The sequence below is a fragment of the Notolepis coatsorum genome (genome assembly GCF_963971535.1).
Source record: "Notolepis coatsorum genome assembly, chromosome: 18".
Lineage (NCBI taxonomy): Eukaryota > Metazoa > Chordata > Actinopteri > Aulopiformes > Paralepididae > Notolepis > Notolepis coatsorum.
In genome coordinates this window covers 77,247,434-77,274,546 of record NC_140182.1, presented here as the reverse complement: position 1 = coordinate 77,274,546, position 27,113 = coordinate 77,247,434, and the positions used below count along the sequence as shown (strand labels likewise).

Below are 27,113 nucleotides of genomic sequence, written 5' to 3'. Positions count from 1 at the left end.
TATCTCGCCGGTGGTTGAGCGCCAATCATGAGAAAAGTCGGGTTTTAATCGTTATTTCTTTTATTCGCTATATCCATTCATAATTCATCAATCCAGCCTGATGTTATCATTGGGAATGGCTCTGAGATCGCAAACGGCCAATAGCGCCGCCTAACGCCTAGCAGCCGGTATTGCACATCATTTGAATCCCTCTGGCTTGGGCTGTGCATCGATCTAAGAAGTCCGTCCGGGTTTTCCTTCTTGGGCATGACTAACGTTATAAAACACGGATTGGGGACACTGGAGCACGGTGGATTCATGCGTTTGTGCATAAACGTTGGAAAGACGACCGCGATCAATATTTGGAAGGCGATCAGGAATTGGATTATTCTTTTTGCAGTACATCAGATATGAGGTAAGGACTATAGGTTACCAATCTTGCGTTGATCAGATGATTTTTTCGCCACCATCGGATCGTGTGTCTGTAATGTACTGTGTAATATAAGCCGTTGGTGGCGCTCAAAGCATATAAACCTCGTGCGTGCATGATGAAACATAATACCGATAATCTAGCGTTTATTTCAGAATGATTCATAAATCAAGCAAGAAATGGCACGATTTCTAAGGAAATGCATTGAAGCACGTTGCTGGAGTTTCTTGAGATTAGACAGGATCACTCTAAAACTATACTCATATTCACCACGGTATAAAACGGAAATGTATGTATGAATAAATTATCTGTTTTTTTGCATGTTGACCGGAAGAAACTCACTGACAATTGATGTGTTTATTAGATCCATAGCTATAATATTTAATAGTTTTTAGCCCTGCAAACACCGCCATGTACCCCTATTCTTTAACACTTTCAGTGCCCAGCAGGGGGCGCACATTTAGTGCTTGAATGCCCACCGTGTGGCAATAAAAGGAACTTGAACTTAAATGTTAGCATTAATATCGCCTAATCTATGTTTTAAATTATGTGTCTAATCTGCCCGTCGCATTATCAATGACTCATTTCCAGTCAACATTGTCGAATCGGATTGTTTTTTTATCGGTTCATTTCTGTTTTATAGCATTTTGAAAAGCCCTCGTTTTCACGGAAAAATAAAAGATTCCATGATAATCGCCCTGTACTGTAATATTCTAGAACGTTGTCATTTTCCGGCCTATTTATGAATCGTTTTCAAATAAACGCTAGATTATCGATATTATGTGTACGTGTGCACGCTGGTGCCACACGCTGAAAATTGATTCTCTCAGTTCCTGATCGCTCTTACAGTCAAACAGCCATATCACATTATAGGCGAAAAGCTTATATCTCCGTGAAAACGGGTCTGATTATCCTAAGACTGGTAAAATAGATTCCTTACCTGAGATCAGACGGTATCCAAATGGATTATTCCAATTCCTGATCGCCATTCCAAAAATCTATCCTTTTATTGATCCCACGCATAATCGCGTATACTGTAAAACACATATTACACGCTGTGCTCCGGTTACATGCGTGAGAAGTAAAATGTGGATTCCGGAGTTTTTTTTTCTCATCCATTTTCATCGAGTCCAATCCAAAATGGTGCATTACCATCTGGGAGACGATAGGGGGCGCTTTTTTCACATCTGAGCGCCTGGCGGGGCAGGATTACCAACGGTAGACTCGGTTGATGAAATATGAATTCAGATCGCTAATAAATAAAAAAAATCAGAGAATTCTCGTGATGGACATTCAAAGTGTTAAAGCGCTGGCCTTCTTACTACAAGGTAAACAGCGACCTCTAGGCGCTGATTGAGTTAATCCATTGGCATTTCGTCCCTATACACGCTACAATAAAAAATTCAAATGCATATGATCGGTATATTATGTTCCATCATGCATGCATGAAAGGGAGGGGGGGCCTTTCTGATTAATTGATTGTCAATAACGGCATTCGTTAGTACAACAGCATACGCTGATCAGGGCGATGGCTATGAAAACAATGCACAACCAAGCTGAAATTGACGTTAAATTGCTCTTACCTGTGGCCGATGAAATTCCAAAAAGAATATTCCAATTATTTGATTGCCATCTGCTAGATCGTATGTCCATTTGGGCCACGGCATAACCCCCCATAGAATAATGAATCGGGCGTCCCGAAAGCGATTCAATGCGATCAGGTATACCCCTCGGTCCAGGCTACTCGAAAACTCCACCCGGATGAATTTCAATGATACACAGCCACATACACAGAGTCACAAAGGAAGAGCAACATCGGCCATATACCACCAGGCGGCAGTATTGGACCTTTGCGATCTCAGACACATTGCCTATGGTACCACAGCCTTCCTGGATGATTTATGAATGGAAATAGCGAATAAAATAAATAACGATCAAATAACGAGTATACTCTGTCTCGTTGTTGGCGGGGAATGAGTTAATGCCCCTTTTGAAAATGTAAATAGATTATAATGTTAAGATGTAGCATGTTGTAGTTGTTGGAACGACTGTCTCCATCTTGTAGGACACGGATGGACTGATAGAACAACAGGGACAACGGTGGAAATAAGTCCTGGACTTTGTTGCGTCGTCCCTGACAATATCATTTACAGTTGTTTAAAAAAGGTGCTATATTATAGACAACCTTCAGCCACTAGATGCTGCACTAGAGCAACAGCATGACATTTATCCAATCAGGTGCATTCCACGTGGATAAATGGGATAACATGCACGGAACATAATTATAAACAACAACATTCATTTTGGTAAATTGATAATGATAAATTAATTAACCAATAATTTCTTATGGGGGGGAAAGCAATACTTTTATTCTAAGCTCTGTGAATGTATTATTCAAAACAATTTAAAAAAAAAAGTATTAGTCTACATAAAAATGCCATCACCTTTAACTCTTTCTGCGCCATACCCGAGTATACTCAGGTTTTGATCCTTTGATATTTTTCCTTTGAACCCCGTTCTATACAGCTCCCTATATCTCCCTGGCTCATCTGCCTACGTTGGAATTGCAATGACGATCAAATCTCACCAGGTGGTAGTATCGCCTACCTTTTGAACTGGGAACTGGGGATATCACTTGTCTTGTGATCCACTCCGGCTGTTTCTGCCTAGGAGTGGATCACAACATAGCAATCGGTGGAAGATTTGGTGCCTCAGAGCTATTATTTCCCGTATGGTAGCCATGCCCAATATACATGAGTAATTGTGATCGCCATGGGATCGACTGGGATTTATTCCTTTTGGAGTACTTTCTGACCGAGGTAAGGTCTATCTTGGGTAACGTAAAACATGCTTCTGTACCGATCACAGTGTCGTAGTTTACCGGACGTAAAACTTGCTTTTGGTAACGATCACAGTTGAGTTAAAACGACCCCCCCTGCTGGATGATTTTGTGAAGACACATATGTACATGGTATATACCTTTGATTTGGAAGTATTTGGAGTTATATATATCGCAACCAGAACGATTTGGGTATATTGTTTTGTGACTTTATGCGTCTTCATGGCGTTAGACGCTACTGTGGTCTGGTGGCCCAAGGGCACATACCATGTATTCATAATGTAGTGGGTTAGAATCCCAACTCATTACCATGACTCATCATCATCTCCCGCTCTCTCTCTTCGTTGTATATAAGGTTACGTTCACACTGCAAGCCTTAGTGCTCAATTCTGATTTATTGCTCAGATCAGATTTTTTTGTTTGGCTGTTCACATACATTTTTAAATGTGGCCAATATCAGATTCCAGTGTGAACTGGTCATGCTCCTGAACTGACCTGCATGCGCAAATAAACAATAAAGATGAATGTAAACATGGAGGACACTGAAGTCACAGTTTATGATTCAATTCATAAGTTGAACGCAGTGGAGGCCAGCTAATTAAAACAAATCAGACCTGTATCTGATTTAGGACCCCATATGAAAGCATTAAGAATTGAAAATATCAGCTACCATGCGATTTGTGCTATTCACACCATCTGTGTGGAAAAAGCTCAGATTCAAAAAAATTATTTAAAAAAAAAAAGCTGAAGAAGTAACATGACTCACTGATGGAGGTGAAGACGTGTGTGAAGCAGAGGTAGTCCACGGTGTTGAGGGAGAGCAGGTGGAACAGAAACTGCTCCCTCTCCTCCTCACAGAGCAGGAATGCGTGCGATTTATACAGCTGTCTGTCAGGCGGCACAAAGAGAAAAGAGGGTCAGCAGAAGTAAAAGACCAGAGATCCTGGTGATACTGCCACCTAGTGGTGTCTGGAGGGTGTTTTCACAGATCACAGTGTAGTTTGCTTAGATTAGATTAAAATGTATTGTATAGTCATTATACAGCACAAGTACAGTACAACGAAAATAAGTCTGGCATCCAACCAGAGTGCAAATGTAACAGTAAAGTGCGATAGTAATATACAGGTGATTAACACATTCCCTGCCACGCAATTTGAGCATCTTATACCATTCTCTGCCAGCACTGTAAGTCTATGGAGATGTTCACCTTCTTTGCAGGGCTATAACTTTTTAAATTGTATTGCTAAATTGACATTACTATGGCCCATTCAACATCGATTATCTATCGTTCAGGATGTAGGAACGTTTTACTTTTTCATCCATACATTCATACGAAAATACCATCTAGAACAGGGGTGGGCAATTATTTTTCCCAGGGGGCCGAATGAGCAACTGAAAATATGTTGGGGGGCCGGGCCAAAATTCCAAACTCAATTGTGCATAATATACATTTTATTTCTATATAAAAAGCAGTAAATGGCATTGTTTTGACCCCTGGTAAGAGTGTATGTTATTATTTGGCAATTAAAAGGTGAGGTTAGCTTTCAAAAATATCATTTATTCAAATATAATTTATTTCCAAAATGATAAACAAAATGTGAAACATTAATAACAACGGGCATTTTGAGTTTCATATATTATTGAAACAAGGATTTTCTTAGCTTTCTAAAGACATCACATCATCTTATAGCAAAAATAAACAAGACATGTCACTGAACTGTGTAAAGAAAAGTGTCCCAGTTTTGTAGCCTTTTTTACTTTACATGCCTATATTATACATTTAATGTTTTCAGAACTGTGCAAAAAAAAAGAAAAAAAATATCAAGTGTCCCATTTCACTTGTTATATTTCCACATTTTAGTGTTCTTCAGTTATTTTTTTTTCATTCAGTGTGAGAAATCCAGTCTCTGTTGAGCTTTAACAAGTCCATCAAAGTCAGGTTGCATGTCTGAGGTGGAGATGCGAAGCACAGCTGCCAGATGTTCATCAGTGAGAGAGGATCGATTGATTGATTGATTGAAAACTTTATTAACAGATTGCAGAATGGGTACAATACAGTACAGCTCAATACACACAATTGTTAAGGGGATGCAGACCAGAGAAAGACTTTCGTCTTGTTTACATCAGGGTCCCCCATTTTCAATTCATCAGGACATATATGACATACATGACATACAGATAGTCAGTACTGCTACATCTATACATTTATGACATACCAGATTTGCAAATACAGTACTGTTTGTGATACAGAAGGAGTCAGGAAAAGGGAGTATATACATTTGACGTAGAAACTGTACATTGGAGGAGGTTGGGTGGGGGGGGTTGGGTACACTGGGATATTGACAACCATACTGGGTAATCTACATTGGAGGTGGTTGGGGGGGGGGGGCACACTGTATATACAAGCAAAACTGTACATTGAGGGGGGGGGGGGAGACACTGTACAAACAAACAAAATTGTACATTGGACTATTGACAAAACCATACTAGGTAAATGACATTGGAGGGGGTTGGGTTAGGATATTTACAGGGGCCAGTGTTGAATTGCAGTCTCCTGTAGGTGTCCCTTGAGAGAGGTTTTGAAAGTGGGTAGTGATCCACATTCCTTTACAGCTTTGGGTAGGGCGTTCCACATTGATGTGGCATAATTGCGAAACGCGTTTAGTCCCTTATTTGAGCCGAATCTGGGTTTAACATGATTTGTGGAGCTCCCTCTTCTGTACCTGGACTTGGTAAACGTCATGACTGAGAATGTCTGTTCACATAATGTAGGTGGATCCAAAGAGAACCAACATCTTCTGAGCATGTCTCCTAAGCGTATATTGTGCGTGTGAACATTGACATGAAAAGAAAAAAGTAAAAAAATAAAAAAATAAAAAATATTAAAAAAAATATATTTTTTTTATTTTTTTTTTATTTTTTTTTTATTATCATGTAATCTTTCGCGGGCCGGTCAGAATCATCCCGCGGGCCGTATCCGGCCCGCGGGCCGTACAATGCCCAGGTCTGGTCTAGAGTCCCGCAACAATATGAGAGTGGCCGGACGCATTTCGGAGACGCACAGAGATCGACTCGGCCATTTCCGGTTTGGCAACTCGCCGATCATCCACCAGGGGGCAGTATTGAAGCGTTGCAGAGTTGTGCCGGCTCACACTGCATCAGACCAGGCTCCGTGAGGGAAATATGAATAACATGGCGAAAAAATTAAATATGATCTCAATAACGTGGTACGCCGTGGATTGGCAGAATTAGCATGAACTTGAAACACGTTGTACGACGTTTTTGGCGCAGGATGTGTTAAACTGGGTATAAAATATATAAATTAGTACTACTGATTAATGGTGCTAATCAGATGCATGTCCAACAGTGACAGACGACGCGAGATACAACGGTGCACGCGTTTGTAGATAAAAACCTATTCCGGTCACAGGGGTTTGTTTTCATAAAAAGGTACTTCTTACCGGAGTAGCTCCTGGTTTGTGAGCAGCTCTTTGAGGTGTTGAGACAGCAGCTTCTTCTCCAGAGCCAGATAGATCCAGGCTCGGGCCTGGCCCACCTCAGACAGTCCCTCGCTCATCGTCTGGACAAACCTGAGAGGGGAGGAACGGTCAGAACGTCTTTTCCTCACGCTAATCATACATTTAGACCCGTCTACTCAACACAAGTAGGGCTTTATTAAATGCATTTTCCTTTCATTTTGAAATGTTTATGTTTTCTTTTCCTTGGAAGTGTGTTTTTATTGTCATCTAAATTGAATTAATCCTCAAAATGTGTTGTGTAATATAGGTAATTTATGCTTACAATATGCTGATCTTTCAGTATTGTTTGGTCAAGCATTTATACAGAGCCATTAGCGATGAGATTTTGTCAAAACAAGACATCGCAGGCACCCCAGTGGCGACACGGCCGACCCGGGTTCGATTCCCGAACCCGTCGTTATTTGCCGAATGTCTTCCCCCCACTCTGTCTCCCATTCCTCATCTGTCTCTCTCTACTGGACTGCCCAGTAGCAATAAAGCGATAAAACGCCAAAAAATAAATCTTTAAAAAAAAAACAAGACATCGCAGCTCTCACAACCTCACTGGAATAGAACCAAATGAGAGTATATGATGGAACATTTAAGAGTTCATGACATACATTTGACATAAAGCGAACAGTCATTAGGGGTAGAGTGGCTAACTGCAAGTGAATGTCTGAGTGACCGAGTTAGTAACATCACATCCGAGTTAGTAACATGAGGTTCTTCACATCCAACAAGGTGCAGCAAAAAAAGACACATGAACCACAACCTTCCTGCGTCTACGGATGAAGTGGGCGGGCTCTCATTACCTCATATCCTGTATCACGGATCCCTTCAGGAGCAGAGTTCCGTCGTCAAGCCTCTTCTGGTCCGACCCGGTGGACACTGAAGAGCCAAGAGTGTTTGACATGTCGGGTCACAATCCAGAACTCAGCGATTTTATAAGTACATTATGTACATGGTTTCACAAACATGAAATACATAGCAGGGGTCTACACTGACCTAAGGGCTCAGCAGATGACTCCATCTTCTCCTGGGTGGCCTGGTAGTGAAGCAGGTGGGACCAGAGAGCAGACTTCCCCTGTTGAGAACAAACAGTCAACAGTCAACCCACCTAGCATACACTCACCCCATCAGTCAACCCACTGGGAGGCCTAGCTATACACTCACCAACATCCACCCTGTCAGTCAACCCACTGGGAGGCCTAGTGTTACGGACAGTGTCCTTATGTGTATATATATATATATATATATATATATATGGGGGTTATGTATGTTATCTGTTGGGTGTGTGTATATAGGCATGTTTTGGTTGTTCTGTTTTTGTCTCCCTCCTGTGTAACATATCCCATTCTCAGGCGTCTCCCAGTTGCAGCACCAGCAGCCAGCTGGTCAATCAGCAACTCACCCCAGTGTAACGGCAGCTGAAGTTGATCTGCAATCAACATCCACTCTCCCTTTATATATCCCATTTTGTGCAGTGTTAGTTAGCTCTTTTGGCTCATTGTGGTGGTGGGTGTCTCTCTGTCTCTGGTGATAATTCTGTGTGTCGTTAGGTATATAGAGCAGTGGCTCTTCAGAGGTAAAAGCTCTGGTTCTTAGGTACATTTGGTAGAGCTGGTGAAAGCTCTGGTTCACTTCATTGTGTTTTGGTGTTCTTTAGTTTGCTGTACATTTCTGTATTAACCCTTTGTATAATTGTTTCCCTTGTGTCACCCAGCCTATGGTGATTGCTTTTCTTTGTATTAATCTTTTGTTTCGCACACAGGGACATTGAGGACAGGAAGATACCCTGGGGTCTACATTTTGCATCACGTAGGTGACCTGATGTTAAAGACACCAGCTTTAGAGTGGGCACCACCACCTGTACTTTTGGGCGTTCAGCGCCTGTAAAGGGGGGTGGGTTTTTGTTTCCTTTTACTATTTTATTTGGTGCCACTAGGTAGTCCTCCTTGCTCTCTGTGTTGCTGTGTTTTGGTTCTTTTTGTGAAATAAATACTATTATTTTGCAAATTGTTTCATGGTTGTGTCACTACACCCTCACCTAACGTGTCTGTGGCCTTGTGTTGCGTCCCCTTACTGGGGTGCGTAACACCTAGCATATACACTCACCAACATCCACCCCATCAGTCAACCCACTGGGAGGCCTAGCTATACACTCACCAACATCCACCCCATCAGTCAACCCACTGGGAGGCCTAGCTACACACTCACCAACATCCACCCTGTCAGTCAACCCACTGGGAGGCCTAGCTACACACTCACCAACATCCACCCCATCAGTCAACCCACTGGGAGTCAAGTCAAGTCAAGTCAAGAGTTTTATTTGTCACGGCATACAAGTATACAATGAAATGCGGGTGGTCTTGCCCGCAACGATGTGCAATACAGTAGTACAACATATAATAGAATCCAATAGACAACATTGTGCAATAAACAGGTAACATAGTGGGACATCACGGTATTTGTACATAGTTATTTACAGAGCATGAAGGACATGCTAGGTCCCTAGGTAGTGCAATACACTGTTACTATACTATTTTTAAAGTGACCTTTCTTTGTGTCCATAAGTGTGGGCGTGTGCAGCATGAGTGAGTGCTTTCTCATGTTAAAGTGGCTGCTAGTGTGCGAGTGTGCACAGCGTGTGTGTCGTGTGTGTGCTAATGTGTGCTTGTGTGTGTAGGGTTCAGTGTTCTGTGACCCTCAGTGTTCATTGTTCAAGGCTCTGATGGCCTGGGGGAAGAAGCTGAGCCGAAGCCTCTCTGTCCTAGTAGCTGGTGTTCGCAGGCGTCTGCCTGACTTCAGCAGCTGGAACAGGCTGTTATTGGGGTGGTGAGGGTCTTTCATTATTCTGCAGGCTCTGGATTTGCACCTTTTGTTGTATAGAACCTGCAGGGGAGATAGTGCAATACCCGTGGTACGCTCGGCAGAGCGCACCACTCTCTGTAGGGCCTTCTTGTCCTGTGCCGTGCTGTTACCATACCAGGCAGTGATGTTTCCAGTCAAGATGCTCTCTACAGCTCCGGAGTAGAAGGACTGGAGTATCTTCCCTGATACTCTGAACTTCCTTAACTGTCTCAGGTGGTAGAGGCGCTGCTTCGCCTTTTTTACAACTGTGTCTATGTGTGTTGACCATGTCAGATCCTCTGAGATGTGGACCCCCAGGTAGTTAAAGCTGCTCACCCTGTCCACGGTGGCCCCGTTTATCCTCCGTGGATTATAGGAGAGGACAGCAGGAGACACACACACCACTATCAGCTCCTTGGTTTTACCAATGTTCAGGAGCAGGCCGTTGTCCTGGCACCAGCGTTCCAGTACCTCAACCTCCTCCCGGTAGGCCTTCTCGTCGTTGTCCGAGATCAGCCCCACCACCACCGTGTCGTCTGCGAACTTCACTATGGAGTTGGAGCTGAACTTGGCCACACAGTCGTGTGTGTATAGTGAGTACAGCAGGGGGCTCAGAACACAGCCATGGGGGGACCCGATGCTCAGGGTGATGGTGTTGGAGGTCTGACCCCCCACCCTGACCGCCTGGGGTCTTTCACTCAGAAAGTCCAGTACCCAGGCGCTCAGAGCGGAGCTCAGACCCAGCTCGATCAGCTTGTCCACCAGTCTGGTGGGGACTATGGTGTTGAACGCTGAGCTGTAGTCAATGAACAACAGTCTCACATAGCCCCCCCTTCTGACGGTCCAGGTGAGAGAGGCAGTACTTGGGAGACCGCATCGTCAGTGGACCTGTTTGGCCTGTATGCAAATTGCATAGGGTCCATATCGCTGGGGAGGGAGGCACAAATGTGATCCTTGACCAGCCTCTCGAAACATTTCATGGCCACAGAGGTGAGTGCCACCGGTCTGTAGTCATTGAGACCTGCTGGGGAGGGTTTCTTTGGTACCGGGATAATGGTAGACATCTTGAAGCAGGCAGGGACCACTGACTCCTTCAGGGATCGATTAAATATGGTGGTGAACACAGGGGCTAGCTGGTTAGCACAGGACTTGAGTATGCGTCCTGTTATTCCATCTGGGCCAGCCGCCTTCCTGGTGTTCACCTGCATAAATGCTCTTCTCACACTGTGTACCGTCAATGAGAGAGCGTCCCCGCCCCCCCGCGGATGCCCCCCCCCCTCCACAACAGCCGGCGCACCAGTGACGTCACTAGCCGTTGAGCTAGCAGTGCCACTGTTTGCACCAAACCGCGCGTAGAAGGTGTTGAGCTGGTCCGCGAGGGAGGCGTTGTCGCTCCCCATTGAGGGGGCGCTGACTTTGTAGTCAGTTATAGCCCTCAGTCCCTGCCATAAGCCTCTTGTGTCATTCTGTGCCATTTGTGCCTCCATCTTGTCGGCATACGTCCTCTTAGCAAGTTTAACAGCCTTGCGCAGAGTGTAGACTGTTGTCTTGTACTCTTCCATGTTTCCTGACTCTCTGCCCAGGTTATAAGCAGTGGTGCGAGAGTTCAGGGCTGCTCTGATAGTACTGTCCACCCATGGTTTCTGGTTCGGGAACACCCTCGCCTTTTTTGTGGCGACAATACTATCAGCGAGTGTTGTTATGAAGCTCACCACAGTGTCTGTGAACTCGCTGACGTCACTGGCGCTCCTCTCGAGCATTCCCCAGTCGACGTCATCGAGTGCGTCCTGAAGCGTGGCCTCTGATTGGTCGGTCCATCTTTTTACCTCACGTGACACGACGGCGTCACGTGATCTTTGTTTGTAAGCAGGGACCAACAAGAGGCCTAGCTATACACTCACCAACATCCACCCCATCAGTCAACCCACTGGGAGGCCTAGCATATACACTCACCAACATCCACCCCATCAGTCAAACCAGTGGGAGGCCTAGCTATACACTCACCAATGTACATGCAGATATGAACACGCAGTCCCAGATGTTTTTGTAGGTCATACAGGCTACTGCTGGTGCATATTAAATATGGTGTACTAGCGTGAGTGGGCATGTGCATATGTCTGACCTGTTTCAGGAGCAGCGCGTGGCCCCAGGTCCTCTCCAGCAGGTCACAGAGACTGTGGATGAGAGTGTTCTCCTGCAGGCCTGTGATGTTGGCCTCGCCCTGACCCAGTTCCACGCTGTCCTTCCCCATCCTCTCCATCAGCATCCGTTTGGTCTACGAAGCAGAGACTTTCACTAGCAACGCTACCCATGAACAATAACAGGGTATCTGCAGGTTTCAACAAGTTACATTTAAGACTCTTTAAAAACTTTTTAATACCACTTAAGAGCAAAATGTTATACCAATTTAAGACCATACTAGCAAAAAACAACACATAGCAACACTGAACTGGCGGCTGCACTTGCATGCCATTTTAAATTCCATACAAGCTCTCACCAGATGCACCAAGCTCCCGGTAGCCCCACAAAAACCTCAAACTCATATTTAATATCATTTAATCTCCGACAGCCGGGGTGCCCCCCCAAGAAATTTAATACATGTGCAAATTAAATGCAATACCTTTTAAGGTGTGAATGAGAATTGTGAATTCAATACTTAAGGCATATTAATACCCCGCAGATACCCTGAATAAGCAGATGAAGTGTTTTAACGTTGGGGAACGATAGCTAACCACAGAGGGGGGGGGGTCTCTTACCTTCAGACGACACTCACTCAGCAGCCCGTCGACGAACTCCCGGTGGGTTTGAGTGACAGCCGAAGGGGAGGGGTTAAGCAGCTTGGACTGACGTAGACTCCGCCTCCCGAATGTGTGCTTCTATCGGATAAACCAAGTTACTAGTTTACAAGACGGAGAATTACAGGCACATCCACAGATGTTAAACAATTACATTTCACATACATAGCCTTCACTCATATCCATCTATGATGTCATTACCCATATCTCTCTGTACGTCATATCTATAACTCATTATGTAGGTCATTGCTCCACTCATTTGATCTACCATCATGTATCATGTAAATACTTGTGTGCTGCATTTTAAAAGTATGATCTCCGACCACTGTGTGTCGACTTGTAACCATCTTAGATGATTCTTTATTGTTTATTTTTATTTATTGTGCCTATATGTATGAAATTGCTGATAAACTATAGTCTTGTTTCGTAAGCTCGTCGTCGCTGTAAATGAGGGTAACCTCAGTGTTCAGTTATTTTTTTATTTCGGGTTTTAGACACATAACAATGGTCATTCAATAAATCGCCAAAGTTTTACCAGCTACTATTGCAGCATTGTCCAATTGTCCGAAAAGGGCTGGGGAGAAGCACTAGGCTTGTCGGGCCCTACCCCTGAAGACTTATGTTTTTTTTTATTTTTTATTTTTTTTAAACATACATACAGTACACATTACAGTACATACATATAGTACACATTACTATAATATACTGCAGGTATACTATACTGTATATATATAATAGTGTATACAACATATACAATGTGATACGAGATATATAGTACATGATATATACAATAATACCATAATATAATAGTATATAGTGTAAATATAGTTAAATATAATATACAAATGAATTATAATATGATTATATAATGTAATAATATACTTTATTTGTATAGCACCTTTCATACAGAAACTGCAGCTCAAAGTGCTTCACAACAGAAAAAAGACAGGCATAAAATGAGCACATAAAGTGCAGACACATAAAATCAGTTTTTCACATTAGGATCTACGTAACATCCCAACAGGCCACCTTGTTTATGGTTTGATTCAGTTTTAAATAGACAATAATAAAAAGAGTAAGATAAAATAGACAGCGTAAAATAGTGCAATGCAATGAAATAGTAGAATAGAATAGATAAAATATATTTTTTTTACAGTGCAATAAAATAGTTCTGGATTACTGTTCAACAGTTCGCCGTCTTTACCTTCTCTGTTTGGTATCCACACAGTTTAAAACTTGACAGTCTTCCCTCCTGTTTTATACCCACTTTGACCCTCGAACCTCCCACTCAGGGAAAACCTCCCTCTCAGGGCGCAGTTCCCTCTCTCAGGGTGCAGTTCTAGGCCCGGGTCCTACACAGTTTTAAAGCCTGACAGTCTCTTGTTTGATACCCACACAGTTTAATACCCGACAGTTTTGAACCTGTAATCAAAAGTAATACAGTAAAATAATACAGCGCAATAAAATAAGTAGAATAGATAGTAAAATTATGCAATAGAATGGACCGAGTAAAATAGTGCTACAGTACAATCAACAGCGGAGTGTATTAGAAGGCTATGGTGAAGAGGTAGGTTTTTAGCTTATTTTTAAAAATATTAAGAGATCTAGCTTCCCTAATGTCCATAGGTAGTGTGTTCCATAACTTTGGTGCATAGTTTGCAAAGGCTGCATCCCAGATTTTCCTTAGACTGTGGCTTGGAACCTTCAATAGACCAGTAGTAGATGATCGCAATGTTCTAGGAGGCACATAGTTGACTAGAGAATTTGCAATGTAGCTTGGTCCTGTTCCATTTAGTGCTTTGTATATAAGACCTTGAAACCTTGAAATAAATTCTAAATGTTACCGAAAGCCAGTGTAGGTTAGCTAATACTGGACTGATGTGGTCTCTCCTCTTGGTTCTAGTTAGTAGCCTAGCTGCCGAGTTTTGAATGAGTTTGAGTTGTTCTGTTTTTTTTGGGAGGCCAGTGAGGAGTGCATTACAGTAGTCAAGTCAGCTTGAGATAAAGTCATGGATCAGTTTTTCAGCGTCTTTTTTATTTATAAATGGCCGTACCTTAGCTATTATTCTAAGGTTTTTGTCACCTTGTTGATGTGTGATTTAAAGCTTAGGTCTGAGTCTATTATAACACCAACATCTTTTTTTTTTTTTTTTTTTTATCTACTTTTTCTCCTTATTTTTCTATTTTTCTCCCTTCCCCAATTTCGTATTGTCCAATTCTACCCTCCCCTGTCTCGAACGTTGTTAGGCCATGCCTCTCACAAGCCGGCTGCAATGTGGACGAAGCCTTGCATCGCGTGTCCCCTCCGGTACTCGAGGAGGCAGCCGTCGCATCTTTTCACCTGCAAAGCGATCTCTCAGAGGCGAGGGTCTGCGTGGGAGGGACACGCCGCCCCTGTCGCTTCCTGATTCTACTGCGCAGGCGCACCAACCGACCTGTAGGAGTCGCTGTCCACAACGTACGATCCCCACCCACCAGCTTCCCACCCCCTAATACTGCCAATTGTATTAGTATGAACGACCAGCCAAGCTGGTAGCAACGCCGAGAGCTGGGCTCGAACCCAGCATATCCTGCGTTGGTGGCGAGCGCCTTGCCCACTGTGCCACCTAGCCGCCACTATAACACTGTCACCAACACTTGTAACTTCGGATTTGATCCAAGGAGTAAGTTGCCCCATATTGCTCTGTAACATTTCTCTTTTTGTTATAGGACCGACTAGTAGCATTTCAGTTTTGCCCTCATTTAATTTTAGGAAGTTGTTCGTCATCCATTTGTTTATTGCTAAGAGACAGGCGGAAATGGAGTTAATAGCCGTGTGATAATTTGGTTCAGCGGAGATGTACAATTATGTCTCATCTGCGTAACTATGGAAACATACATTGTGTTTTCTAATGATGTCTCTGAGTGGCAGCATGTATAGTGAGAATAATAATGGACCAAGGCATCTCCCCTGTGGAACTCCGAAGTAGGTGTCATGTTTCTCAGAAGAATGATCTCCAAGCCTGACGTAATATTTTCTCCCTTTGATATATGTTCTGAACCAGTTTAATACATAGTCAGAAAGACCAACTAACTTTTCTAGACGATTTATTAGGATATCATGGTCTATCGTGTCAAACGCTGCGCTTAGATCTAATAGGACGAGAATTGAGACTTTGTTTGCATCAGAGTTTATTCTGAGGTCACAAATTATTTTTGTAAGAGCAGTTTCAGTGCTATGGTGCGTTCTGAAGCCTGATTGAAATTACTCCATGAAATTCATCCATGATGTTGATGATGCTAATAACAAACTATCATTACACCTGGGTAAAACAGAGTCCATTCTCTTCGGATCAAATAACAAACTGAGCAAGACCGACGGCTTCTCAGTTACAGTGGGTGACAATATTGTCACAAGGAAAGATGAAATTACATACCTGGGTTTCATCCAAGCAAATCTTTCCTGTGACAAAATGGCATCCAATGTAATCAAAAAAGTAAACCAACAAAATAGATTCTTGTACCAGATCTCCTCTCTGGTAAACAAGAATACTCTGAAGACTCTGGCAGGAGCACTCATTCAAGGGTACTATGACTATGCTTGCACCTCATGCTACCAAAGCACCTCAAAGGCGCTAAAAACAAGATTACAAACATCACAAAACAAACTGGTCAGACTACTACTTGACCATACTCCTAAAACCCACATCACCCCTGCCCACTTTGACTACCTAAGATGGCTTAGAGTAGATGAAAGAGTACAGCAACTTGCAATGGGCCTGGTCTACAAGATACACTACACCACACAGGTACCCATGTACATGTCAAAATACTTCCCAAAGGTCAGTGAATACCACGCCCACAACACCAGAGGGAGTTCCACAAATCATGTGCAACCCAGATTCGGCACAAACAAGGGACTAAACACGTTTTGCAATTATGCCACAACAATGTGGAACGACCTACCCACAGCCGTAAAAAAATGTGAATCCCTACCCACATTCAAAACCGCTCTTAAAGAGCACCTACGGGAGGCTGCAATTAGAAACTGGCCACCGTAAATGTCCAACCCCCCCTCCCCCCACCCCCTCCTAATAGACAGTCTCCTCCCCAACGTATGTATATATTTTCTCCCACCCACCCCCTCCTAATGTACAGTCTCCTCCCCATCATATGTATATATTTTCTGTTAGGATCTCTGGGTAACAGTACTGTATATTTGCATATCGTATATGTCACAAATGTAGCAGTACTATATACCTGTATGTCATGCATGTCCCTATGTCATAAATGTCATGTCAGAAAAGCTATTTAATTACAGACGGACAAACAATGTTCAGGTCTTCGTCAGGTGTGACGATAGGTCTTCTATTTTCAAAGCTTACAAATATTTACATTTGGTCATTTAGCTGACACTTTTATCCAAAGCAACTTACAAATTGTGAATAACAAGTCAGCAGGAGGGGTACATCTCTCAGCTAAGGGTCAGTGGCATTTTTCGTTAAATAGTATCGAACTTGAGTGTTACACTCTGGGTGCATAGTACTAGTGTAGACATATTAGCACGATAGGTATAGTAAGCACAGTAGCAAGGTACATAATAGTATTTCTTTTTAATTTCAGATATTGTTTCAAGAGGTGTGTTTTAAGCAAAAATTGGGTGGGTTTCAGCTGTCCTGGCTGTGGTGGGAAGTTCGTTCCACCATTGTGTTCCACCGAATAGGAGACATGAGCTTTTGAAAAGCTCTGTGTGTGTGTGTGTGTGTGTGTGTGTGTGTGTGTGTGTGTACCTCTCTCTGTTCATTGTCCAGTCCTGAGGTTTCAGTGGTTGTCGGCCTCTTGGGGTCAGCCCTGCGTGATGCTGTAACACGACTGGACCACCTATGTAGCCACACGACAGATGATCAAAACACAATTAATCTTCCATTGCAGTGTGCCATGATGTGTGTGCATGTGTGTGTGTGTGTGTGTGTGAGATTGTGTAGGGTTAAGTTAGAAATGTAGATAAAAAAGTACTGGAGCACACGGATCATATTTAATAGGGTGCAAAAAATATACCTGCATATAACCCATAGCTCTGTATGATAGCATGTACAAATGCTGTATATACCATATATATGTAACGGATGGTACCGTGAGGTGCAGTCACGATAGACTTCAGATGTTGTGAAGTGACTGTGGCGAGTAGCGGTGCTATGGGTTAAACTCACTCTCACCCTTAAAAGACATAGACACATTGCAAAGCAGTGAGTTCACTTCTTGGTATAGCGGTCTGTGCTGTTCAAACCACGGGTTTGAAACTCCCTCGGGGCATCGAAGTTTAAGGTGACGACTGACGATGTCACAACTGTTACATATATACTGTACATTTATTCTCACGCATATATATCTATCCACACCGGTCTCTATTTACCTGCACATAGTCCTTCTACATATCTGTAGATACTATTATCTATATTTGTACATATCCCGCCTTACCTACCAGTTACGCTTCTGGCCAGTATGACTACCATAGTGTCTTTATGCATCACTGTACATATTAATACCGGTACTACAACTCTGTACATCTGACTACACTCAGTGGTACTAATTTGTATATTTTATACCCAGTTTAAAATCACCAGTACATTGTATATAACTATTGCACTTTACAGTTACATTTGCACTCTGGTTGGATGCCAAACTTATTTTTGTTATATTGTACTTGTGCTGCTTGATGACAATACATTTGAATCCAATCTAATAAAAAAAATCACTTCCGTGTCACCCGTGATTACTCTGAAGAAGACACGGCCGTGTTGAAATGTTAGTGATTTTATTTGCACCCTATTAAAACACTTTCTCTGCCAAGGACGCCTAAACTCGTCATTCCCCACCATGCTCATTCTGCCAATGACGCCGTAACACGTCATTGAGATCAATATTTCAAAAATCTGTGATCGCAATCATATTTCTCCCCCGGAGACTTGAGATCTACTGTTGATCCCCTCTCAACTCTCCAGCGGTTCAAGAGCGCCATCTGGTGGCCGATCGGCGGATCGCCCAAACCGGAAACTGGTGCTCATTCCAATTCGGTCCGATCACTCGCTAATAGTCCCGGGACTCGAGCTAGACACAATGGATAGCAATCAGTTACCAATAACTCGATAAACAACATGATTTGGACGTATATACTGTCTATTATACAACCTGGAGATGGATCGCATATTTCAACATCCCATAATAGGAATATTTTTGCTCCACGCTCATCGCCCAACGCTACAAGGAAGCTGCGGTGAGTTTCAGTGTTTTTTTTTACCGTGTTCGATACAAACTGCTCTAATGATCATATCACCTACACTAGATGAATCATCTAACGTTGGCCACGGTAAACGACCCCCCCCCCCATCCGGTCAACATCAGATGATAAGTAGTCACTTCTAGAAGCACGTCCATTTGAAATTTTTTATCTCGCGCCGATCGCTATCAAACTGTATACAATCATCAATATAATGCATGTAGGGCTATAAATCACGTTCTGCAGAAAGCTGCAGAAAACGATAAAAACATATTTATACTTTAGACCGTATTTTAGTATGAATATGTGAATGAAAAAGTATAACGTTGCTACACCCTGAACAATAGATACTTGATGTTGAATGGGCCATAGTAATGTCAATTTAGCAATACAATTTAAAAAGTTATAGCCCTGCAAAGAAGGGGAACTTCTCCATAGACAAATAGAGCTGGCAGAGGATGGTATAATGATGTACATAAGCCTGGCGAAGAAAGTGTTAAAGGGGACATGTACTATAAATGTCATTTTTCAGTCTTTAGCATTGTATTATAGTAATAGGAGTTAGTAGCATTGTATTACAATGCTACTATCAATGTGTTTTAGTGTCTAAATACCATATTGGCGGATTGCTCTGATTCAGCTCAGATCATTTCCTTCTCCAGTAAATTAGGCCATCCTGATTTGAAGGCCTGAATGACGTTACTCAGGCTCTGGGTAGCAGACAGTGATGTGATTGGCTCTGTGGTTGTAGCTAATGCCCGCCCACAATCTACATAGACTGACTGTACACAGCGAGTGGAAACCACTTCTTCATACTCTGCGTGCACTCTGGAGGGAGAGAGAGAGATAGAGAGCATTCAGGAGCACTTGGGGGGGGGGGGGGACCTGCCGCGCCACACACACCTCCGAACGGGAGAGTGATAGAAAGAAAAAAAGGAAGAGAGAGGGAGGAAGGGAGGGCCCCCCCCCCCCCACAAGCTGCCGCGCGCGCAGCACACCAGAGAGGCAGAGAAAAAAAGAACGGCCTCTCCCCCTCTCTCTCTCTCTACCAGTCGCAGACTGTGTGGACTGACTGTCACTCAAAGTGCTTATGGGCGGAGCCAGGCCATAACAGCCTGAAACCTTGAAGCTGAAAAATGATGGTTTTGAGTACTTGATTAGAAATATAAAACAATGCATTTTTTTTGAAAAAAAAACGTACAGATGTCTTCAATACACTGACAGGAATTGTGTAAAGTTGCCCAAATAGTGCTAGGAATAGCAGTACATGTCCCTTTTAAATATGTTTCTAAAGATGATCTGAGTCTCCAGTACCTTCCTTCTCGATGACTATATGGTCCTTATCTGAGCAGCACCGGTCCTCATCCGAGCGTGTTGAAAGAAAGCCCCGTTTTTCAATGTGTACATAATGTAAATATCTGTAGATGACAGCATCTACTCAGACGGATCTATAGATCTTAAAAGTAGCCGGCAGCCAGTGTGTGTTTCCACGGTAGACGGTAGGAGAGCAGCAGGCAGGGTGTGAGAGAGATAAGGCCAAGGTCATCGCAGAGAGAGAGCCTTTTGAATCATAGCAGCGTTTAAAGTGTGTCAGAGGTGCCAAGAGCGCCATTGCCATGGCGTCGTGTCACTTAGTAACGAGAGAAGGGACGTGGCTACGGGGATGACCACCGGTTGCTAGGGGAAAGACGTTAATAGCTGTGACAGGGTTCCCACGCTTGCCTTGAAATTTTTTTCCATACCACCTCCTGATTTTCCAGGTACCATATTAAGTGATGATCTATAGCAGCGGTTCCCAAACTTTTTTGGCCGTGCACCCCCTGTCACCTCCCCACCTAGCTGACGCACCCCCCAATGGGTTTCCGATGCACCGAAGGGAAATTCTTGGCCGAAACTGATACCGAAAATAGGAAACAGTTGGCCGAAAACCGAATGCCGAAAGGCCGAAAATTAATATAAATAATATATATATAAATAATGTATTTTTTTTTAGCTACCTGATTATGGCAAAATACATGATTATGGCAAAACTTAACTTAAATAATATTAATAATCACTACAATGGGCCCATAAAACATTTATTCACCACTTTTGAATGCATACATTAATTCCAGACTGACTGCCGAAAGATTGCACTGCTTACTAACTAACGTTGATAAACCCAGGTTTACCACACAGTTAAAACACAGCTACTTACATTTGAGGATAAACTTGCATAAGAAGTTTCACTCAAGTTTCACTGTAGATGCCAAGGCTCCCTTGGCTCACCAAGTTGCCTGCATCAAATTCCAACATCCAATATACCATATAGGATGCCAAGAGCATGCTCTACAACATGGGATCATCCATTTCTATCTACAGTAAAAGCTGTTCACATGTAAAGGGTTTTTATAAACTCATGTTAATTCTGTGCTCAATAGTTACATTTTATTACACATCATCCAATACAATTTTCCAGGACAACCGTTTCTATTTCCATGTAATTGGTCACTTTTGCTCAGTTTCCATGCCTTTCCATACCTGGAAAATGAAAAAATGAATCCCATGTTTTCCATGTTTTCCAGGTACCGTGGGAACCCTGTGTGAGTGCTTCTGGTTTGAGCCAGACTCAGAAACGAAGCGTAGACACGTAGACAGAGAGACCTCAGAAGCTAGAGGATGGGGGAAGGGAAGCTGACCCATAGCCCCCACCCTCCGGTTGCCATGAGCTAGCTTCGGCTAACAGGGAAGGCTTTTGGCCGCGACAACCACCGGGCTGATAAGAGAGAGAGATCATTAGAATAAGGAATTCAATAGCAGTCAGACTTTTCAGAAAGGTTTCCATCTTGTACAGAGTATGTTTATGGGAATAAACATAACGTTCCAAGGAAAGGTATCCTGTTTCCAGTGTGTCTTTAATTATTTTGAGACGAATGCATCAACGGGGGAAGATATCGAGTATCAGCTAGTACGATGAGATAGAGATAAACACAACGCAGAAACTTCACGGAGCCACAGGTGACTAGGTGATTACAAGCTGAGGACCCAAAATCCAACATGTGATCTCTCTCTCAAGTTAGAAATGTAGATGTTGAGGGTTAGGAGCTAGGTTAATGGATGTAATCAATGGAACGTCCCCATGAGTAGTGATACCAGAGTGTTCGTGTGTGTAGTACAGTAGATACTTGGCATTCCTCCCGGCAGATACCCTGTCACTTCACAATGTGTGTCGGGGGGGGGGGGGGGGGGTGAATGACAGTGGGAAGGGCGTCCTCACTTGTTGGAGCCGTGTCCGTGGGCCAGCACGTCAGCCTGGAGCTTGGGGAAGTAGCCCTGCTGGTGCCGGCCCTGGCCGATCTTCATGTCCAGCAGGTGGGGGTGTATGGCTGTGTGGTCTGCCTTCAGTAGCCTGCGCTCAATGGCCTGGGCTGGAGAGAGGGAAACAAAACACAAGATATTACTAGACGTGGTGGTAGTCTGTGTTACTGGTGTTACTCTGTTCAGGCTCCACCGAGTACATAACCGTCCCCATTGGTGTATGCATTTTTTTCTTTATAGAAATAAAAACCCATTTAGTTCATTTTCGCATATCAGTGCCCACATTCGATGGGGCGACAGTGGCTCAGGAGGTAGAGCGGTAGTCGGAAGGTTCCCGGTTCGATTCCTGCTCCTCCCGGGCAGCGTGTCGCTGTGTCCTTGAGTAAGACACTTAACCCCTAATTGCTCGCGATGTGTACATGTAGGTTGGCACCTTGCATGGTTGCCTACGCCATCGGTGTGTGAGTGAATGGGTGAATGTGGGTGAATGTGAGGAACAAAACAATTGTAATGCGCTTTGGATAAAAGCCGCTATAAACGCACCATTTATTTACAATTTACAGTCAAATAAAAAACTATATTTTTGTAAAATACTAAATAAAAGTTATTAATACTTAGTCAGACAACATTATGAACTCAATGTGTAGCTTAAGTTTCACATTCACTTAAGAGTAGTTTTAGCTTTGTGTGACAGAGAGAAATGAGGCTCTAAAGATGACATGACAGGTTACACAACGATGGCGGAGGATTTGGAAATATTTCGGATTAAATCCCACAGCAGCTCGACTAGAGGAGCTCAGAGGACCATCCAGACCAGCAACAGTATGTTTGCGTGATGCGCTAAATAAGGCTGCAGCTACATTGAACAGTCATTAATCTGTCAATGAAACGATAGACAATTGATGGAAGGTATTACTGTCCATTGGTTTATTTGTAAATTGTAAATCAACTCCCGTCTGTCCAACAAATGGATACTAGTCATTGAAAATGACTTAAAACCAGTGATGGGCAGTAGCTAGCTACAAGTAGCGACGCTACATAGCTTAACTACATTTCTCAGTAGCGTGATGGTAGCGTCGCTACTTTTGAACCAAGTAGCGGTCTCTGTAGTGCAGCTATTTTTAGAATAAAGTAGTGATGTAGCGTGATCAAACGCTACACGCTACTGTCCGGAGAAACAGAAAAAAGAAAGAAAAAAAATAGTGTCTTCGGTCCTGATAGTGTTGTGTTCTCCGGTCCTGCAGCTGGATACTATTGGATAAAACCCACTATGATTGGTTGGTTGGTTTAGATACGAGTATGACAACTCACGATTGGGTAAGGTTATGCCAAAACATTACGGGTAGGCCAATCAGAGGCAGGATAGGGCGGGACATGCCACTCCAGCTCCAGGAAGTAAAAAAATCAAAACACAGACCATGAATGAATGAATGAACCAGTCCGCGCGAAATGGCAAAAGGATTCGATGTTTCCAGGGCTGATGGCATTGATGAAGATGATGTCAATAACAACAATGCCTCTCCATGGCCCTATCTGGAAACATTTATGAGTTTGACTGAAAAAACGCCTAAAACATATGTGTTTAGGTGTTTATTGTGTCAGCCAAAAACAAAGCTTCTCTCAACTTCCCACACGCCCAGCACTAACTTGAGAACACATTCAGGTAAGCTGATGAAAAGCTTTACATAAACATTGTCAACTGTTCCCAAACAGCACACAAGTCAGTGCACTTTTTGTCAACAGATTTAACTAACAGATAGCTGCTATCATGTTTCACTGTAGGCAGAAAATGAACAATATTATGGGGGTGGAGAAAAGAAAAAACAAACTAACATAAATAATACATACACTAGAGCAGACCTGGGCATTGTACGGCCCGCGAAAGATTACATGATAATAAAAAAATAAAAATTAAATATATATATATATTTTCTTTTTTTTACTTTTTTCTTTTCATGTCAACGTTCACACGCACAATATACGCTTAGGAGACATGCTCAGAATATGTTGGTTCTCTTTGGATCCACCTACATATGTGAACAGACACTCAGTCATGACGTTTACCAAGTCCAGGTACAGATCCTCTCTCACTGATGAACATCTGGCAGCTGTGCTTCGCATCTCCACCTCACATGCAACCTGACTTTGATGGACTTGTTAAAGCTCAACAGAGACTGGATTTCTCTTTTTTTTGCACAGTTCTGAAAACATTAAATGTTTAATATAGGCATGTAAAGTAAAAAAGGCTACAAAACTGGGACACTTTTCTTTGCACAGTTGAGTGACATGTCTTGTTTATTTTTGCTATAAGATGATGTGATGTCTTTAGAAAGCTAAGAAAATCATTGTTTCAATAGTATATGAAACTCAAAATGCCCTTTGTTATTAATGTTTCACATTTTGTTTATCATTTTGGAAATAAATTCTATTTGAATAAATGATATTTTTGAAAGCTAACCTCACCTTTTAATTGCCAAATAATAACATACACTCTTACCAGGGGTCAAAACAATGCCATTTACTGCTTTTTATATAGAAATAAAATGTATATTATGCATAATTGAGTTTGGAATTTTGGCCCGGCCCCCCAACATATTTTCAGTTGCTCATTCGGCCCCCTGGGAAAAATAATTGCCCACCCCTGCACTAGAGGGAAAAGATCACCTAGAGCAGTGGTTCTCAACCTGTGGGTCGGTCAGGACCTCCAGGGGGGGTCCCCACATGATTTTGGGGCCATGGAATGTTTTGAGAGTTACATATTTAAATACGTTTGGTCATTTAGCTGACGCTTTCATTCAAAGCAACTTACAAATTGTGTACAACAAGTCAGCAGGAGTGGTACATATCTAGCAGCCAAGGATACGTATTATTGTTTGTCTAGCAGTGTCGAGCTTGAGTGTTATACTCTGAGTACATACTGTAGTAGTATAGACATATTAGCATAGTTGGTGGTAGTATAGACATGGTAGCATAATAGTAAAATGCAGTAAGACAGTTATTATTAGTTAAAATTCTGATATTGAAGACGTGTGTTTTTGGTTGATAAAGTGGGCAGTTTATCCTGTGCTGAAAAGTATCCATTCCAATAGAGAGAGTATATATTTGTGTTTATTTGATTGATTTGGCCTTTTATTTATTAGGTTTCCACAGTTCTTTCCTCATACTTTATTAACATTTTGTACATAATAAAAGTTCATGTTAAAACGATGACACAAAAAGCCAGACCGAGGGCTTGTTTCAGTTTTCTAATAAACATCAAACTGAACCTTTTTTTGCCTGCCTATTTGTTTGGTGGAAACTTACCGGTAATCATAAAAAAAAAAGTAGTGCCAATGTAGTTAGCTATTTTTGCCATGTTCTTGTAGTGTAGCTTGCTACATTTATCTGGGGATAGCTTCCATTGTAGTTGAGCTATATTTAATCGAGAGTAACATGTAGTGTAGCTTACTACATTTTCCAAGTAGCTTGCCCATCACTGCTTAAAACAGACCGACACAGTGGATCAATTTAGCCGCATAACATTAAAAATCAAAGTAAGCTCTAAGCGTCAAAGTAAGCGTAATTTTGTCAAATGTCTGGTGTCACCGGTAATACCAGTGTTTTTCACACCAGGGACATTTCACATCACTACAGCAACCCTAGATATGATGTGACCATCTCTTGTCCTATAGCCTAGGCGAGCACTTACTGGGAACGCTGACATTTTAGAACGGAAGAGGATACGTCATTGGGATTATCAAGACACGATAAGATGTTCCCTTGGGGAAATTCAGGCATTATAGCAGCATAGGGGATGTACAGGTACAGGTATGGGCTGGGTAATAGTAGAAAGACATAAATATAGGCAATAAAATGTTATCTGAATATAAAAATATGAGAAAAGTAAACTGTGTAAACAAAATGTGCAGATGAGGGTCTGTATGCCCAGTTATATTATATGTTACAATAAATATAGGCAATAAAGAATTTGTATCTGAATATATACTATGAGTAAGAGTAAACAGTATACACAAGGTGCAGTATACACAAGGTGCCCTAACTGGCATGAGATACATCACACGTTGTAGTCCGTGCAAAAAAAAAAAAAAAAAAAAGTAGAAAAGGTAGATACAAAATTAAAAAAAATTGTGTATCACTGCAACAAACGTCTTTTGTAGGGGCGGCTGAGTGGCGCAGTGGGCAAGGCGCTCGCCACTAACGCAGGATATGCTGGTATCGAGCCCAGCTCTCTGTGTTGCTACCGGCTTGGCCGGCCGTCATACTAACACAATTGGCAGTGTTAGAGGGTGGGAAAGCCGGTGGGTGGGGATTGTACGTTGTGGACAGCAATTCCTACAGGTCGGTTGGGTGACGCCGGTACGGCGGAAACAGGAAGTATCGGGGGCAGCGTGAGCCTCCCACGCATTACTCCTCGCCACAGAGTTCAAGCTGTTGCGGTGAAAAGATGCGACAGGCTGCCTCCTCGTGTACCGGAGGGGACACGTGATGCAAGGCTTCTATCCTCACTACAGCCGACCAGTGGGAGGCATAGTCTAGCAACGTTCAAGACAGGGGAGGGAAGAATTGGAAATACGAAATTGGGATGGGAGAAAAATAGAAAATAAGGAGAAAAAGTGGATACAAAAAAAGAAAAGGTCTTTTGTAAAGAACACACGAAAACATCTCACGTCGCCACGGTAGGTCGTTCTACAGATTTATCTCGCTGGGCCAAAGAGATAAAAAGAGACCATAATGAAACGGAGCAACATGCAGTATTGTGACAGGCACAGAAGGGGGACAAAGATAAAACACAGTCTACAGACTGAGACGGTCACAAAGACTGGACAGTGTGGGTGTGTGGAGGAGTGAGAGCCGGAGCGCTGCAGTCCCTGCAGAGGGCTTGGCAGGACTTCAAAGCGGAGTTTTTGAGGCATTCATTATAGAACACAATGTGCCGTTGCTCTCATCATCTCCTGCTGCTTATCCGAAACCCCCAACCCCCACTTCTCCCTTGGAGCAAAGGAGACGTTGGGTTTAGACGGGCAGAGCGACTTAATCAACACTATAAACCCAAACAGCAGCTTGGCAGATGGAGGAAGATTTACGCTCTCGGCTCCATCTCCGCCTCGGAAACTCCTGAACCGAGCTAGAGATGAGGCATTCCGTCTCT

The 27,113-nt window shown here is 42.8% G+C and overlaps 1 protein-coding gene across 1 annotated transcript in view; it reads right to left on the bottom strand.

The window, feature by feature from the left end:
* The window catches only part of LOC311245233 (DENN domain-containing protein 5B-like), a gene marked incomplete at its 5' end in the record, with an annotated part of 106,933 nt that overhangs the window by 44,106 nt on the left and 35,714 nt on the right, over positions 1 to 27,113 (bottom strand). The window contains 8 exons of the mRNA XM_084335064.1: positions 4,015 to 4,136; positions 6,710 to 6,838; positions 7,579 to 7,654; positions 7,772 to 7,850; positions 11,739 to 11,891; positions 12,373 to 12,492; positions 17,181 to 17,271; positions 21,924 to 22,074. Coding sequence (XP_084191190.1) covers positions 4,015 to 4,136; positions 6,710 to 6,838; positions 7,579 to 7,654; positions 7,772 to 7,850; positions 11,739 to 11,891; positions 12,373 to 12,492; positions 17,181 to 17,271; positions 21,924 to 22,074 — 921 coding nt within the window. The remainder of the gene's footprint in view (positions 1 to 4,014; positions 4,137 to 6,709; positions 6,839 to 7,578; positions 7,655 to 7,771; positions 7,851 to 11,738; positions 11,892 to 12,372; positions 12,493 to 17,180; positions 17,272 to 21,923; positions 22,075 to 27,113) is intronic.